Genomic DNA, 16,841 nt, shown 5'->3' on the forward strand with positions numbered 1-16,841 from the left:
AAGAACTACTGACCTTGATAATTCTTCATAATTTCACTTTTTATCATACCCTCACCTGTACTCCTAGAGCATTATTGCACAATTATCACAAAAAAATTAAGTTTAAAAGTAATGAAATGGTGAAATGTGAACTCATGAAAAAAATCATTAGGAATATTAAGTCCAACTTTAAAGACTTTCCCCAGAAACTTTTTTTAAATAAAAGTTTTATTGGAGAAAAATAGAACCACCACGTACACAGGGAAAAGAGCACAAAACTTCAATTGATACAGAGCAACTGAAAATCACAATGATTTAACATTGTTAGCAAATGGTTTTCAATTTCTTAAACAGCTCCCCTTAATAGCTATTAATTGTCTTGCTAATTTTTCAGATGAAACAGTATCAAGTATTCAAAAATTAAGAACCTCAGGGAAGAGACCCGCTTTCAAGATAAGGAAGACATTTTTAAGCTTCCCAGAAGTAATAAATCTATAAAAATGCTTAAAGTAACTTATAATTCTAGTGTAATAGTATACATATCTCAGAGACCATCAGGGATGAGTCAGAACACTGTTACAGATGGTCTAGAATGGAGAGAAGGTAAACAAAATGGCTGCATATCATTATTAGATGATCTCCTGTAAGGAAACCAGAGAGGAGCTAAGAAAATGTAGACAATTTCTGCTAAAAAAGAATTAGGAAGAGATTCTATATACTATATATAGGTGGACAAGTGTGCAAGATTTCTCAATTAAACAGAAATGGATATATATATATAAACATATACACACACATGTGTGTATGTATACTTATGTATATGGCTGGCCACAGGTTTTTGAAAACTCAAGAAAATAATCACTGGTAGACACAAGAGTTCTAAGTTCCAAGTTGATAGGACCAGGCATTCTTCCTAATGGCTCCTAACAGGCAAGGAAATAGGTTGTTACAAAAATCATTGAAGAAATTTCAATTGAAAAGAAAAAAAAACAGCAAACTTTTCTGATTCTCTTCTGTGATGAATTTCTTCAAGAAAAAAATAAACAAGGAGACAAAACAAACCCACTGACAATAAAGGGAAGCCTTTTTGTCATGTTACTAATTTGAACAACAATACTTTTGTTATTTTCCAAGTATGAATAATTTGAGGACATTTCCCTGAAAAGCAAGTGCACAATGGCTATAAGAACTCTTCAAGAAATGTTTAAAAAGAATTCACAAATTCCCAATCGGGGTCGTGTGGGGCAAAAGAAGCAAGATCTTCATTCCTAGAGTTTTAAGAAGCTAAAACAGGATGATAGTAAAAGCCTTATCAACAAAGAGAAGAGTTGGGATGCTTCAAAAATATATATAATAAACTGGAATGCTAAATCCTAGGAAGCCTGTAGCAATCTACAATTGGTCCAAGTAAAGACAGAGGCCAAGTGCCTGTGGCTCATGTCTGTTATCCTAGCTACTCAGGAAAATGAGATTGGAGGATTGCAGTTTGAAGCTAGCCTGAGAAGTAAAGTCCATGAGACTCCAATTAACTACAAAAAAAATTCAGAAGTGAAGCTGTGGCTCAAGTGGTAGAACGCTAGCCTTGAACAAAAGAAGCTCAGGGACAGCGCCCAAGCCCTGAGTTCAAATCCCAGGACACACACGCGCATACACACAGAGCTCAAATCCCAGGACTGGTGCACACACACACTCATACTCATACACACACACACACACACACACACACACACACACACACACACACACACACACAGAGTTATCCAAATGACATTTAAAGACTAAGGCATACTGAAAACTACTTGATGAAGTTTTGCTCCTGAAATAACTTACAAATACATTGATTTTGGTCTCTTATGCAATTTTCATATTAGATTCATTTGTAATATAAAGGAAGAACTGGATTATTTTTTCCTCTCCTGTGATGCTCCTTTAGTAGGACCAGTTAATTAGCAAAGGAAACTGAGGGCTAAGCGATATACAAACATCCCATACTCACAAACAGAAAATTTTAAGATATGACTACACAAGATACTATGAAACCAACTGTTGCCCTACTTGAAAATCTGTTTCCAAATAAGACTTCTTTAAAACATTACTTTCAGCACAGCAGAATATTATCTAGTAAAATATCAATAGCTATGACAATTCACTTTTCTCTTCAAGGGAAATCACAAAAAAGGTGAACAATCAAGTACAGGGTGGTTTTTCTATTTGATAAATACATCCAGAATTCTGTACAGTAAATAAAGTTTGCATGCAGTTTATGTATCTTTAAATGACATATTAAGCAAATAAACCTTTTGCTTCATTAGTATTGGTGTATAAGAACCCTCCAACACACAACTTATTTAACAGCTGTAGGGATCTCTTCCCCAGTTCCAAAAGGAATCATAAAAAGCAAGAACTTTTCTTAAGAGATTTCTGCACATCATACTAAATAACATGCAAAGAGTTCAACAACATTCTTTTTAAAGGTAAGTATTACTCTTTAAAATGGGCATGTTAACCACTGAGAGAAAGTTCACTCAACTATTTCCATTAACATTGCTTCATTTTGGTCATTGGTAATATAAAAGAAGTCAAATGATATCGGATCAAGAAATTAGTTTATCCATTGGCTACAGCATATGACAACAATTGCTTCAAGGCCAGCATTCTATGCAATATAGTTGTACTGATTTGGATTTTCTTTATCTCTTTCCATGTAGTCTCGATCAATTAAGGATTCTATTCTCTTCTTTAGATCAGCAGGCTGCAAAAGAAGACAAATTTTCAATGCAAAGCTCATAATGTTTACTACAAACCCACTTACCAAAACTCTAATATAAAAATGAATGAGGAGGGCCGGGAGTGGTAGAGTGCTTGCCTAGCATGCATGAAGACCGGGTTCAATTCCTCGGTCCCACATACATAGAAAAAAGCCGGAAGTGGTGCTGAGGCTCAAGTGGTAGAGCTCTAGCCTTGAGAAAGTCCAAGGACAGTGCTCAGGCCCTGAGCCCAAGCCCAGGACTGGCAAAAAAAAAGAATGAGGAATAGATATGGTAGTACATAAAATATCCTCAGGAAGCTGAGGCAGGAAGATCACAAGCTCTAGGTGAGTCTAGGCCTCAAACGTACACATGGAAAACAAAACAAAACAAAAACAAATCATCTTGCCATGCACTGGTGTCTCATGTCTATAATCTTAGCTATTCAGGAGGCTGAGATTTGAAGATCATGGTTCAAAGACAGCCCAGGAAGGAAAGTTCATGAGACTCTTATCTCCAATTAACCACCAGAAAACTATAAGTAGGGTTATGGCACAAAATGGTAGAGTGCTAGCCTTGAGCAAAGAACTCAGAGACACTGCCCAGGCCCTGAGTTCAACGCCCACAACCAACAAAAAATAAAATAATCATACTCTTTGACATTGTAATATATTTACTACTGGTTCTTTATTTTAAAGAAAAAGAGGACCAGCTATCCTATGCATAATAAAATGGAAATTGTTGGGAGCCAGAGTGGAATCAAACTGTACCTTGACATGCATCAGACAATGGCTTTATTGTCTTATTGTTTTCTGGCCCTATTCTATGTAAATGACCTGAGATTTACCATATGAATGTAACACCTGGAGGTTCCTGGGGTCAGGAGGGGGGAAGAAGGGGGAGTGAAAAATAAATGCGGCAGTCTTTACCTGGACTGCGGACATCCCGGACCCGGTGTGTCTGTCTCTCTTCTATTTCCTCCTAGTCCTTGCCCCCTATTTCAGGAACCCCAATCTGCGAACCCTGGTTTGCTGCCGGTTGGCCCCGGCAGGAAATGATCAGACTTACCATAATTTCACATGAGGAATAAACTTACAATTTAGGAAAGCAATGCTATTTTGGTTTTATAAAAATAGTTTGAGCTGTGTGTGGTGGCTCATGCCTGTAATCCTAGCAACTCAGGAGGCTGAGATCTGAGGATCATGGTTTAAAGTCAACCCAGGCACTAAAGACTATAAGACTTTTATCTCCAATTAATCACTAGAAAAGGGAAGTGGCGCTGTGGCTCAGGGGTAGGGCAGTAGAGCTGAAAAGCTCAGGGACAGCACTCATGCCCAAACTGCAAGCCCCATGACCAACCAGAAAACCCCCAAAACAAAAAAACCCCAAACCAACATTTATATAAGTTAATCAAACAGAAGATCTAATTCATTCTAAAACAAACAAAAATAAATCTGTCAAATACCAAATCATTTCATGGAGTAAAAGGTTCATAAGACATACAGTGAAGTATAGTGAGCTTATAAAATCAAAATGAAAATTTAAAAGCCTCATTTACTCACTAACCTTTCAAGTATGATGTGTTTTATAAAATGTTTTTCTGGGGGCTGGCAGTTTGGCTTAGTGGTAGAGTGCTTGCCTAGCATGCACAAAGTCCCTGGTTCGATGCCTCAGTACCACATATATAGAAAAGCCAGAATTAGTGCTGTGGCTCGAGTGGTAGAGTTCTAGCCTTGAGAAAAATCCAAGGACAGTCCTCTGGCCCTGAGCTTAAGCCCAGAAATGGCAAAAAAAGTTTTTCCTTGTTTTACACAGCTAGCCACATAAGCCAACAAAGTTGTTTTTTAAATCATATATCAGCAAATAGGAAATTAAGTCCTGTCTCTCCAGTCTTGTCTTAAACATGTACTTGTAAAATTAGTGCCTGGAAATCTAAGGTATTCTAGTTTATTTATAACAATAGAAAAACAAACAGCCAGGTACTGGAGGCTCACAACTGTAATCCTAGTTACTCAAGAGGCTGAGTGAGATCTGAGGATCATGGTCAGCCCGGGGCCAAAAATCCTGACTCTTATCACCAATAAACTACTCAGAAAAAAAGCTGGAAGTGGCCCTGTGGCTCAAGTGGTAAAACACTAGTCTTGAGTACAGAGAGGGTCAGGAGGGACAGTGCCCAGGCCTGGGAGAAGGGAAGGAAGGAAGGAAGGAAGGAAGGAAGGAAGGAAGGAAGGAAAGAAGGAAGGAAGGAAGGAAGGAAGGAAGGAAGGAAGGAAGGAAGGAAGGAAGGAAGGAAGGAGGGAAGGGAGGAAGGAAGGAAGAACAGGCAGGCAAACAGACAAGGAAATATTTACCTTTACTGGAAATTTTAACTGGTTGTATACTTCTGAAACAAGAAGATTGTGGCTAAGTGTCTTTCTCATCTTCATAATTCGAACAATTGCAGCATCAATTTGATATTGTCTATCTTGAAATACTCTCTCTGTAGTGCTTGCTTGCTCTTCAACCTAAAAAATATTTTAAAAATAAGAACTATCTCTGAATTGAAACTTTATTACTCATACAAATTGCGCCTATTAACTTCCTATCCTTTAAGTGTATTGAATTATCTGAATAGGACCTTCCAAGTGATGATCCAACAGAAAAAAAATCTACAAACATTAACTTTCTATCCTATTTATACTGCACTATACCAGCAAATACCAATATTAGATAATAGAAAAACATCAATGTTTAAATTTCTTTTCTTTTCTTTTTTTTTGCCAGTCCTGGGGCTTGAACTCAGGGCCTGAGTACTGTCCTTAGGCTTTTTGAAGGATACAGCTCTACCACTTGAGCCACAGCACCACTTCTGGCTTCTTTCTATGCATGTGGTACTGAGGAATTGAACCCAGGTCTTCGTGCATGCTAAGCAAGTGCTTTACCAGCCCCTGAATTGTGTTTCTAAAACTATAGATAGTCATGCAGAATTCATTATTTGCTTTCATTCTGCTCTCTTCCCAACACACTTCTGTGTTCAAGTATACAAAGGGTTTCTGACCAATGTTCTGTTGTTAAATCTATAGTCATTGCCTCTGATCTCTGACACAAGGCATGGTCCTAAAGTATTTGGAAGCAAAGTAGTTAAAGTCAGTCAGTGTTTTAAAATTAATATTTATTTGGTAAAATATAAATCTCAAATGTAATTTGCTGTTTATAGTCCTCTATGACTTACAGAAATTTAATAATTAATCAGTCTTGATACTAAAATAAATGTTAATATTTAGTAATCACACCAAAAGAATAGTTTGGGCCAGTGGGGTGCCTCACACCTATAATCCTAGCTACTCAGGAAGCTGAGATCTGAGGATCGCGGTTCAAAGCCAGCCTGGGCACTGAAGTCTGTGAGGCTCTTAATTCCAATTATGCACTAGAAAACGGAAAGTAGCACTGTGTCTCCAGGGGTAGGGCGGTAACCTTGAGTTGAAGAACTCAGGTACAATGCCCAGGTCCAGAGTTCAAGCCCCCTGACTACAAAAACAATTAGTTTGGACTTGCCCCAGCAATTTGTTTGTTTCTTTCTTGCTTGCTTGTTTGCTTTTCTTTTCTTTATTTTTTTGACAGTTCCAGGGCTTAAACTCAGGACCTGAGCACTGTCCTTGGGCTTTCTCAAGGCTAGAGCTCTACCAATTGAGCCACAGAACCACTTCCAACTTTTTCTATATATGTGGTACCAAGGAATCGAACCTGCATGTGCATGCTAGGAAGCATTCTACCACTAGGCCAAACTCCTGCCCCCCCAGCAGTTTCTGACTGATACAACCTAAATGCTTTGTAAGGACAAGGTGACCTCTTAAAGGAGTATTGTTTTCAACGTATATGTAAATAAAGAAACTCATTTGAAGATAAAACCTTTGTCTCACATTAAAATTTTTTCTGAAGATTATATTTATGAAGGAGGTAATTTGAGGGGATAAGTGAAATTAGGAGAGATGGGGGAAAGATGAAATGGGTGACATTAAACAAAATACACTGTACTTATAAAAGCTGACATGTGGTATTAAAACTATTTAAAAACTACCTATAAATAAATAAATGGCATTCAATCTTTATGGTACTGAAAATCAACCCACTTCTAAGTGCTTACCAGTTGGTTTCATTAAAAATAACTTATATGGAGTTGGAAAAAGTGGCTCATGCCTGTAATCCTACCTACTCAGGAGGCTGAGATCTGAGGATCAAGGATCAAATCCAGCCAGGGCACAAAAGAACCTGAAACTCTTATCTCCAATTAACCTCTAGAAACCAGTAAGTGAGGCTTGGCTTGAGGGTAGGGCGGTATCCTTGAGCTAGAGAGCTCAGGGACAGGGCCCAGGCCGAGCTCAAGCCCTATGACCGACAAAAAAAAAAAACAAAATTCATATGGGCTAATGAGTTAAAGAGGCTCTTCTCAGAAAAAGCAAAAATGGCCAATAGACATATGAAGAAACGCTCAACAGCTTTGGCCGCAAAGGAACTGTGAGTTAAAACAACAATGTGATTCTATCTCACCCTAGTTAGAATGGCCATTATCAAGAAAACAAATGGTAACTGATGCTGGTGGAGATACAGCAAAAAGGGAACGCCATTACACTGTTGGTGGGAATATAAGCTTGCTTAAACACTCTGGAAAGGAGTGTGGAAGTTCCTAAAAACATTAAACAAAGCACTACCCTATGATACAGGAATTCCATTCCTGGCCATTTACCCAAAAGATTACAAACCAGGACACAGTAAAGCCACCAGCACATCAATGTTCATTGCAGCACTATTCACCATAGTCAAGGTATGGAATCAGCCCCTCCATGGACAAATGGATCAAACAAATATGGTATATATACACTAAGGAATTTTACTCAACTATTAAAAAGAATGACATTTTTAAAGAAATGGAAAGACTGAGAAAGTTAAGTTGGGTCTAGAGAGACAAAGGATGACTGTTTCTCCTAATACATGGAATTTAGGTTTAGCTTATGAATTTATAAGTAAATATATTGGGTGGTATGCAAGTGTATAAAATGTACTAACTGAAATATGGTATATTTAAGGAAAAATTCAACTAATGCAATTCCTTAAAAAGGTAAAGTCAAAGTTTAACAAAATAAACAGCAGTTAATAAGTACCTATAAGGGGTTGGGTGGGATCAAAGGAAAGGGGGTAAGACCAATGAAGGAAAAGCGGAGGAGAATACAGTATAAAATTCAATCTATGTCCTACAAATTTAAGAAAAGTGAAGAAAGGGGTAGGTAGAGAAGAATGGGTAAGAATCTTGAAATAGGTGGCATTAATCAAGATGGACTGTATCTACCAAGACATGTGAAAGGGTATCAATGTATGTGAATTAATGCACCTTCTATCTGGCAAATATCATGTAACCCTTTTACTAATTACAATAAAAAACAAAAAAGAAAAAAAAAAGATGGACTGTATTCATAACTGTTTTGTCAGGAGTTTGGCCTAGTGGTAGAGTACTTGCCTAGCATGCACAAAGACCAGGGTTCAATTCCTCGGTACCACATACATAGAAAAAAGCCGGTAGTGATGCTGAAGCTCAAGTGATAGAGCTCTAGCCTTGAGAAAGCCCAAAGACAGTGCCCAGGCCCTGAGCTCAAGCCCAGGACTGGCAAAAAGTAAATTAAATAATAACAATAATAATAATAATAATAACCACGTGAAAGAGTATCATGCAGGCTAGGCACAGATGTAACCAAGGTTCAAAGCTAATCCCAGCAGAAAAGTTCATGAGCTCCTTCTCAATCTATAGCTGGACACAGTGGTGCATGCTTGTCATCTATCCATCTAATCACAGGTACATTAGGCCCCCTCAAAAGAAATCCAATCTAAAGCACTAGCTAGATATGAGCAGAGAAAATGTTAATAGTAGTTGTAGTAGTATAACAGGTATAAAATATTTACAATTTTTCACTTTGAATATATTTACCTCTATCTATCTATCCTAATATGTCAAGACTAGAAGAAAGCAAAAGATTTACCGTTTCTTTCATTTGGATTTGATTGATCTTTATCCTGAAAAGTTTGTGTTTGAAATCATCATTACAAATGAACTTGTCACCATCTTCAATGTCTTTGCCCTTTGGATTTTTTGCCAAGACTCTAGCTTTGCCACAAGCTAATGATTGCAGTGTTCTCCTTAATTCTCCATCCTCTGAAGAAAGAGCAGTTTTAATTATTGGTTAAGTAGATTGTCAGCATTGAACAGTGACAATTCAACCTCAATGTATTTTCAATTAAAGCTGTTTCATTTTCTCCCAAGGTCATCAAAGACTATTCTGTTCTATTTAAACTAGGCTTCTAGGCTGGGAGCGCAGCCTAGTGGTAGAGTGCTCGCCTAGCATGCACAAAACCCTGGGTTTGATTCCACAGTACCACATACACAGAAAAAGCTGGTGGTGGTGCTGTGGCTCAAGTGGCAGTGTGGTAGCCTTGAGCAAAAAGTGCCCAAGGACAGTGCCCAAGTCCTGAGTTCAAGACCCAGGACTGGCAAAATAAATAAAAAATAAATAAAAGCAGGCTTTCTAAAAGTGTCAATTATTATTCCATGAAGACAACTACCAAATCATCTGTAATAACATTTCACTTCTTTCTACTTTTTTTTTTCTGCCAGTCTATGCATGTGGTACTGAGGAATCAAACCCAGGTATTCATGCATGCTAGGCAAGCACTCTACCACTTGGCCAAAACTCACAGCCCTTCACTTCTTTCTTAATTTCTAATCTATGGAGTATTTCCACTTGGGTATTTTGCTATTAGCTCCAATATGAACATAATGTCCCATAATCTCGGTTTTTCCCATAAAACGTTATACTTTTTCCAATTATTAGTAGTAATACTACAACCTATATTGATGAAATAATCCTGAATCATTTTTTTTGGTGAGTCATGGGGCTTGAACTTTGGGCCTGGGCATTGTCCCTGAGTTCTTCAGCTCAAGGCTATCACCCTACCCCTGGATCCACAGCCCCACTTCCCATTTTCTAGAGGCTAATTGGAAATAAGCATCTCAGGTTCTTCAGTGCTTGGGTCAATCCTCAGATCTAGCCTCCAGAGAAACTAGGATTACAGGCATGAGCTACCTCATCAAGCTATCCTGAGTCATTTTTGATGTCTTTGATCTCCCTCATTCTTCCATGTGTCTAGTAGTTGCTATCTGTTGATTGGTTGGTTATGGGGCTTGAATTAGGGGTCTGGGGTGTTATCCCTGATCACTTTTACTCAAAGCTAGCACTCTGCCACTTTGAGCCACAGCACCATTTCCTAGGAGGTACTTTTTAAAGAAAGCTCTTCTACATTCTCACTACCTCATTTTAGTATAAGTCCATAGCACTTTATGCCTGGATTATGTTTATAGCTTCTGGACCAGAACCTCTTTATTCTCTAAGTTTCCCAGTCTACTGATTCCAGAAAAGTGGTCCAAATAAACTATTATTATTTATATTATTTATATTAATTTACACATTTGAGAAAACCAGAACATATATTTAATTTTCTGAATTATCAGGCTCTCCATGATATGATCCTACATATCTTCTCAGATTTTATTTCTCACTAGTCTAAGCTACAATTAGGCTTTTAGATTTCTGCCTACATGCTACCATTCCTAGTCCAAGCCTCTTTTCACGTGGTTTTCCCCTTACTTTAATATGCTTTTTTTTGCCAGTCCTGGGCTTGAGCTCAGGGCCTGAGCAATGTCCTTGGACTTTCTCAAGGCTAGAGCTCTACCACTTGAGCCTCAGCACCACTTCTGGCTTTTTTCTATGTATGTGGTACCAAGGAATCAAACCCGGGTCTTTATGCATGCTAGGCAAGCACTTTAACCACTAGGCCAAACTCCTGGCCTAATATGCTTTTTTGACAGTCCTGGCACTTTAAATCAGGGTGTGGGAACTATTCCTGAGCATCTTTTGCTCTGCCGCTTGAGCCACAGCTCCATTACTGCTTTTTATAAGTAGTTTACTGGAAATAATAGTTTCACAGACTGTTCTGCCCAAGTAATGTCATGGACAATAAAAGGCTTTGGCCTCTTCAAACTTTTTTTTAATGCACGCCATATCAAGATTAGAATTATGATGTATACACACATACATATAAGCCATGCCAAAACGATTAGATTGTATGATGTTCAAAGCCCAGGTTGGCTTTGAACTGAGAGCCTCTGATCTCAGCCTCTTGAGTAGCTAGGGTTATAGGTATGAGTCATCAGCACTTGTCTTAATACGCTTTTAATCTGACCAAAGCTCAGAAGGAACTGTAACCTCTCTGTATATCATCAATATAGTAACAATAAGAAAATTAAAATTAAAAATATAGTTGGAATGTCTAGCTCAAGATTTACTTCCTTGCCAGCTGCCAGTGGTTCATATCTGTAATCCTAGATACTCAGGAGACAGATCTGAGGATGGAGATTTGATACCAGCCCAGACAGAAAAGTTCTTGAGACACTTATCTCCATTTAACTACCAGAGAACTGGAAGTGGTGCTTTATTCAAAGGGGTAGAGAGCCTTGAGTGAAAAAGCTCAGGGACAGTGTCTAGGCCCTGAGGTCAAGCCCCACAACAACTAACCAAAAAAACAAATCTACTTCCTTCATGAAGGCTTTCCCATTTGCCAGTCTACAATGATCTCTTTCTTGGTTAAATTAACACACTTCCTGATAGCACCACAGACTAGTACCTATTGGTTTTGAACTTCAAGTATCATTGTCCATTGTCCCTGGTTATACAAAGAGTATGCAAAAGAATTATTACTAATATTCCGCAAACCCTTTACATAGTGGGCATCTAATGTTTGTTACTCAAATGCTTTAATACAAACCTATTCCAGTGGCCTGCTTGATCTCTTCTAAACTGAACTCCTCTCCTTCGTTGAACATTAGCAGCACCAGTGTTTGAAAAAGAGACACTTGGAGTTCTTTTTTACCCTGTTTGGAGAAATAAGTTTTTAGACATCATTAAAAAAAACTTGAAAAATTCAAATAAGTAATCTCTTTCAGGAAAAACATTAATTAGCAGGTTTAATCAGATTAACATTACTGTAGAAAATTATTTCAGGTGGTAATACAGTTGCGCAGGGTGGAATTTAGGTGCGATTTTTACCTAAAGTAAGTTGAAAAATTACTTGACTCTTAACAGGTCTTTTGAAAGTCTTATAAAGCTAATAACTCTATATGTTTTTTTCATATATTTTTATTGTAATTACGAGAAGGGTTACATTATATTCACCAAGTAGAAGGTGCATTACTTCACAAACATTACTAACACATAAGCAGCAAGAATTCATTTTTTTTTTGCCAGTCCTGGGCTTGAGCTCAGGGCCTGAGCAATGTCCTTGGACTTTCTCAAGGCTAGAGCTCTACCACTTGAGCCTCAGCACCACTTCTGGCTTTTTTCTAGTATGTGGTACCAAGGAATTGAACCTGGGTCTTCATGCATGCTAGGCAAGCATTTTAACCACTAGGCCAAACTCCCGGCCCAAGAATTCATTATTTCAAGTATATTTTTCACTTGTTTGGTTCAGATTAATCATGAAAAGCTTCAGTTCAGGAATTTTTAAAAATTAGTTATTGACACTGTTACCTTTAATTCCCATTCTACTCTCTAGTTCTAAGAAAAAAGATTTCTGACAAGTGGCAGTGTGAATTTTGCATTCACAAGTGGGGGAAAAATCATGATTGTGAGTAAGGTCTTCAGGTCTTGCACAAAGGGTCACATCAATTGTAGAAAAGATGGGCTGGGGCCAGGCGAGGTGGCTCATGCCTATAATCCTAGATACTCAGGAAGCTGAGATCTAAGGATCTGGGTACAAAGCTAGCCAGGGCACAAAAGTATGAGGGAGGGGGGGGGGAGGGAGGGAGAGAGGGAGAGGAAGAGGGAGAGGGAGAGAGAGAAACTCTCCAATTAATCACTAGAAAAGGGAAGTGGGGCTGTGGCTCCAGGATAGGTTGGTAGCCTTGAGCTGAGGAGCTCAGGGACGCCCAGGCCCAGAGTTCAAGCCCCATGACTCAAAACAAAGACAAAAACAAAAAACAAAACAAAACAAAAAGCACCGGGAGTCTGGCCTAGTGGTAGAGTGCTTGCTTGCCCAGCATGCACAAAGATCCAGTTTTGATTCCTTGGTACCACATACACAGAAAAAAGAAAAAAGAAAAACAAGGACGGTGCTTAGGCCCTGACCTAAAGCACAGGACTGGAAAAAAATGTAGAAAAGACTGCAAGTTTTCTGGGCCTGGTATCTCCAATTAACCTCTAGAAAACTGGAAGTGGTGTTGTGGCTCCAGGGGTAGGGTGGTAGCCTTGACCTAAAGAGCTCAGGGACAACGCCTAGGCCCAAAATTCAAGCTCTATGACCCACAGGAAAGAAGGCAGGCAGGCAGGCAGGCAGGCAGGCAGGAAGGAAGGAAGGAAGGAAGGAAGGGAGACTGCAAGATTTAAAAAGCTATAGAAGGTGTGATAAGCTATTGCTATTTTCATGTAAATATCTAGGATATAGTTCTAACACAATGGCTCGAACTCTTAAATTAAAATGACTAAACTCAATATTAAATATGCTAGCTGGGCACTGGTGGCTCACGCCCATAATCCTAGTTACTCATGAGGCTGAGATCTGAGGATCATGGTTCAAAGCCGGCCCAGGCAGAAAAGTCTATGATACTCATGTCTAATTAACCACCAGAAAACTGGAAGTGGTGCTGTGGCTCAAGTGGCTCAAGTGGTAAGAGTGCTTGAATTAAAGAGCTCAGTGACAAAGCCCACGCCCACAGTTCAAGCCCCATGACTGACAAAAAAAAAAAAAAAACAAAACTAAGTTTAAGGATCATCCACTTACCTCTTTAAATTCTGCTTTTAGCACACAGTGTCCGAGGGTTGATTGCCATTGAAGTTTCCTGCCACTGTGTTTACCTAGGTAAAATGTCTTGAAAATTTCCTGTAGTTTTACCATCTAAAATATATAAATTAAGGCAGTACTTTAGCTCTACATAAATATCATGCTTACCAATCTTTTCGGCTACCTATCTGTAATAATTTCTGAAAGTTTTAAATAATCCCAGTCATTTTATGTATGGTAATAATTTTCCTATCATCAAATTTAATGTCATTTCTCAGTCATTATACTGATCTTTGCATCATTTAATCATCCCGTTATAAAACATTTACCTCCAGTAGCTCTAGCACCTCTATACTATGCTGGTTCCCTTCTGTCACTGCTGCTTCTGCTCAAGTTATCATAGCAGTTTCCTCTTCCTACCACTTGACAATTATGTTCCTTTAATTTGTTTTGATGGTATTGAAGTTAACTCAAGGCCTCATACATGCTAAGAAAGAGCTGGGGAATAGCCTCATCTTGAACCTTTTCAGAAGTTCTGCCTCTGTACATTTTTTTCTACTTTGCCTCTATCTTCTCCTGACTGAGAGAAATCTACTTCCTGGGCTTCCATGATCATCTCCATGGAAGACTCTCAGTATCTCCCTCTCTAACTTTTCTAGGTATTTCCCCAGGAATTAGGGTGAATTTACTCATGTATCTTCACTTAATAATCCTGTCTCCAACCAAACAAAATGTAGACAAGAAAGTACTGACAAGCTGGGCACCTGTGGCTCATGCCTGTTGTAATCCTAGCTTATTCAGAAGGCTGAAACTGGAGGATCACAGTTCAAAGTCAGTCCAGGCAGGAAAGGCCATGAGACTTAATGTCCATTTAATTACCAAAAAGTTGGAAGTGGAACTGTGGCTCAAGTGGTGGAGCTAAGGGACAATGCTCAGGCCCTGAGTGCAAGCCCCAGTACCTGCACCAAAACAACAACAACAACAAAACAAACAAAAAAACCTGACAACCAGCTAGAGTGAGGGTCACAAATAAACTGGGGAAATAAGAGTAAAACTGATCCTCACCTTACTAACCTGACATCATTAGCTATAAGCTAAAAAGACAGAAATTTCAGTACAAAGATAAAATCTTAAAGCACTTAACCTTTTTTGTTGGTATGTCTGCTGATATAAGCCTTTAAAAAGTATCTATTTTTAAATGATAAGCAAGAAAGTAATGTGATCTCTATGCCTATAACTTAAATCCTAAACAGTAAATCTTACCTCTGGTGGCAAATGGACTTCCATAGGCACATACGTTGGCCAATAACCCATTGTCAGGATATTCACAGTTAATTCAATATTCCCAGGAACATTCTGATTCTGCATATACTATGAAAAGATCAACACAATGAAATTGTAAAATAAAGTACATACTGTTCATGTCATAATACAAATTTAAGAAATTCCTAGCCGGGCGCTCATTCCTATAATCTTAGCTACTTAGGAGGCTGGGATCTGAGGATCGCAGTTTGAAGCCAGCACAAGCAGCAAAGTCAATGAGACTCTTATCTCCAATTAACCACCAGAAAACTGGGAGTGGAGCTGTGACTCAAAGTGTTAGAGTACTAGCCTTGAGCAAAAGGGACAAAGCCCAGGCCCCCAAGTTCAAGCCCCACAACAACAAAAATGAAATTCCTTGTGCCGGGAATATAGGCTAGTTGGAAGAGTGCTTACCTAGCGTGTATGAAGCCCTCAGCACCACATACACAAAATAAGCAAGAAGTGGCACTGTGGTTCAAGTGGTAGAGCACTTGTCTTGAGCAAAACAAAGCTCAAGACAATGCCCAGGCCATGAGTTCAAGACCCAGGACTCAGAAAATTAAAAGAAAAGAAAAGAAAAGAAAAAGAAAGTCCTTACTATGAAACTACATGTGAATACTGATCATCCTGAAAATAAAAGGTTATTAAGATGACTTTAAAGTATACACAAAATTAGAAAAGTACAGAGGTCACCATTTTGATACGTCTTACTACAATTCTGTATTACTCTAGGCATTATTAATTTGAATGATTTTTCACATACAGCTGAGTAAGATGTCTTCTCCATTCTGCCCCCAATGCCACCTGAAGTCTCCACTTTTGGAGATTAGTATTGTGGCCTGGAACACCTTGCAGCAACCCCCATTCCTCACCCCACCAGACAGCCCAAGTCTCAGATTTTTCACCTGCTCCACCGCCTGTTTTCAGGAGGTAACCTGAAGTAGGGAAGGAAGAAGAGGGAGGAAATAGCAAAGCTTATAAACCTTATTCTGTAGCTACAACAAGATCCATGATCCTAGTGACCCTGATCTTTTCTTGTGCCTTTTACTTTCATTTCCCAACTTCCCAATATAGTAATCAAGAAGTCAGCATTAAAACCTCAAAGGTGAAAAGTCTAAATTGCCATCACTATCACCCATGCTACTGTTGCGTTATTCTTTGAGACCAGGTCTTGCTCTATTCCCCAAGCTGGTCTCAAATTCCTGGACTCAAACAATCCTCCCACCTCAACTTCTCCATTAACTGGGACTATATATAGGTACACATCCCTGCACCCAGCAATGTTATTAAATATTTAAAAAACTATTTTCTACCCACATGTTTAAAATTATACATCTAGTTTTTCATTCCCCAATATCCCCCATAAACTTCATAAAACCACTTTATCACCTCTCCTCTGTTTTCATTGAAAGCTATGAACATGCAAATTACCAAGTGATTACAAACCAGGGAAAACCCTGTTCCCACTGTCTAGCTATACTTCTTGGGCTGACTCAGTTCAATAAATTTTATTTCTATTTTTGTGTTATACTGAATGTTTACTAAGAAAAAAATCTAAAAGTAGGTCAATTACACTTACATTTCATTGGTGATCTTTTTCATTTACTGTGATTATCATTTAAGATGCTATGAAATTCTTACAACACATAGAGCTATAATCTCTAATATAAACCCTCACAGGAGATAAATTTATTTAAGATTGAGGAACCAAGAATTTAACTCACTTTTACCTGTTTGAACTGAATCATGATGTCTTTAGAAAGTTCCATGTCTTTAAACATTCCTTCAAGTTTGCTGGTGAAAGCAGCTCCACATTCTATTAAAAAATGTTTGTACATTCATGATATACTTTAGTACAAAAATAAAAAACAAAGAATTTTAAATAGGAAACATGAAATGGAAAACTCACTTTAGGATGAAATAAAGATAATATTTTAAACAAACTAAAATGAAGAA

The 16,841-nt window shown here is 38.4% G+C and overlaps 1 protein-coding gene across 5 annotated transcripts in view; it reads right to left on the reverse strand.

The window, feature by feature from the left end:
- Positions 1–206: 206 nt before the first annotated feature.
- Positions 207–16,841, reverse strand: part of Cul4b (cullin 4B) — a 55,038-nt gene continuing 38,403 nt past the window's right edge. For all 5 annotated transcript variants that reach the window (XM_090326805.1, XM_090326804.1, XM_090326808.1 and 2 more), the window contains 7 exons: positions 16,616–16,701; positions 14,847–14,954; positions 13,584–13,697; positions 11,574–11,679; positions 8,735–8,907; positions 5,078–5,230; positions 207–2,731 (listed from right to left, as the gene is read on the reverse strand). In XM_090326805.1, coding sequence (XP_090182931.1) covers positions 2,636–2,731; positions 5,078–5,230; positions 8,735–8,907; positions 11,574–11,679; positions 13,584–13,697; positions 14,847–14,954; positions 16,616–16,701 — 836 coding nt within the window. In that variant the 3' untranslated portion in view covers positions 207–2,635. The remainder of the gene's footprint in view (positions 2,732–5,077; positions 5,231–8,734; positions 8,908–11,573; positions 11,680–13,583; positions 13,698–14,846; positions 14,955–16,615; positions 16,702–16,841) is intronic.

The sequence above is a fragment of the Megascapheus bottae genome, chromosome X (genome assembly GCF_031878675.1).
Source record: "Megascapheus bottae isolate mThoBot1 chromosome X, mThoBot2.hap1, whole genome shotgun sequence".
Classification (NCBI taxonomy): Eukaryota; Metazoa; Chordata; class Mammalia; order Rodentia; family Geomyidae; genus Megascapheus; species Megascapheus bottae.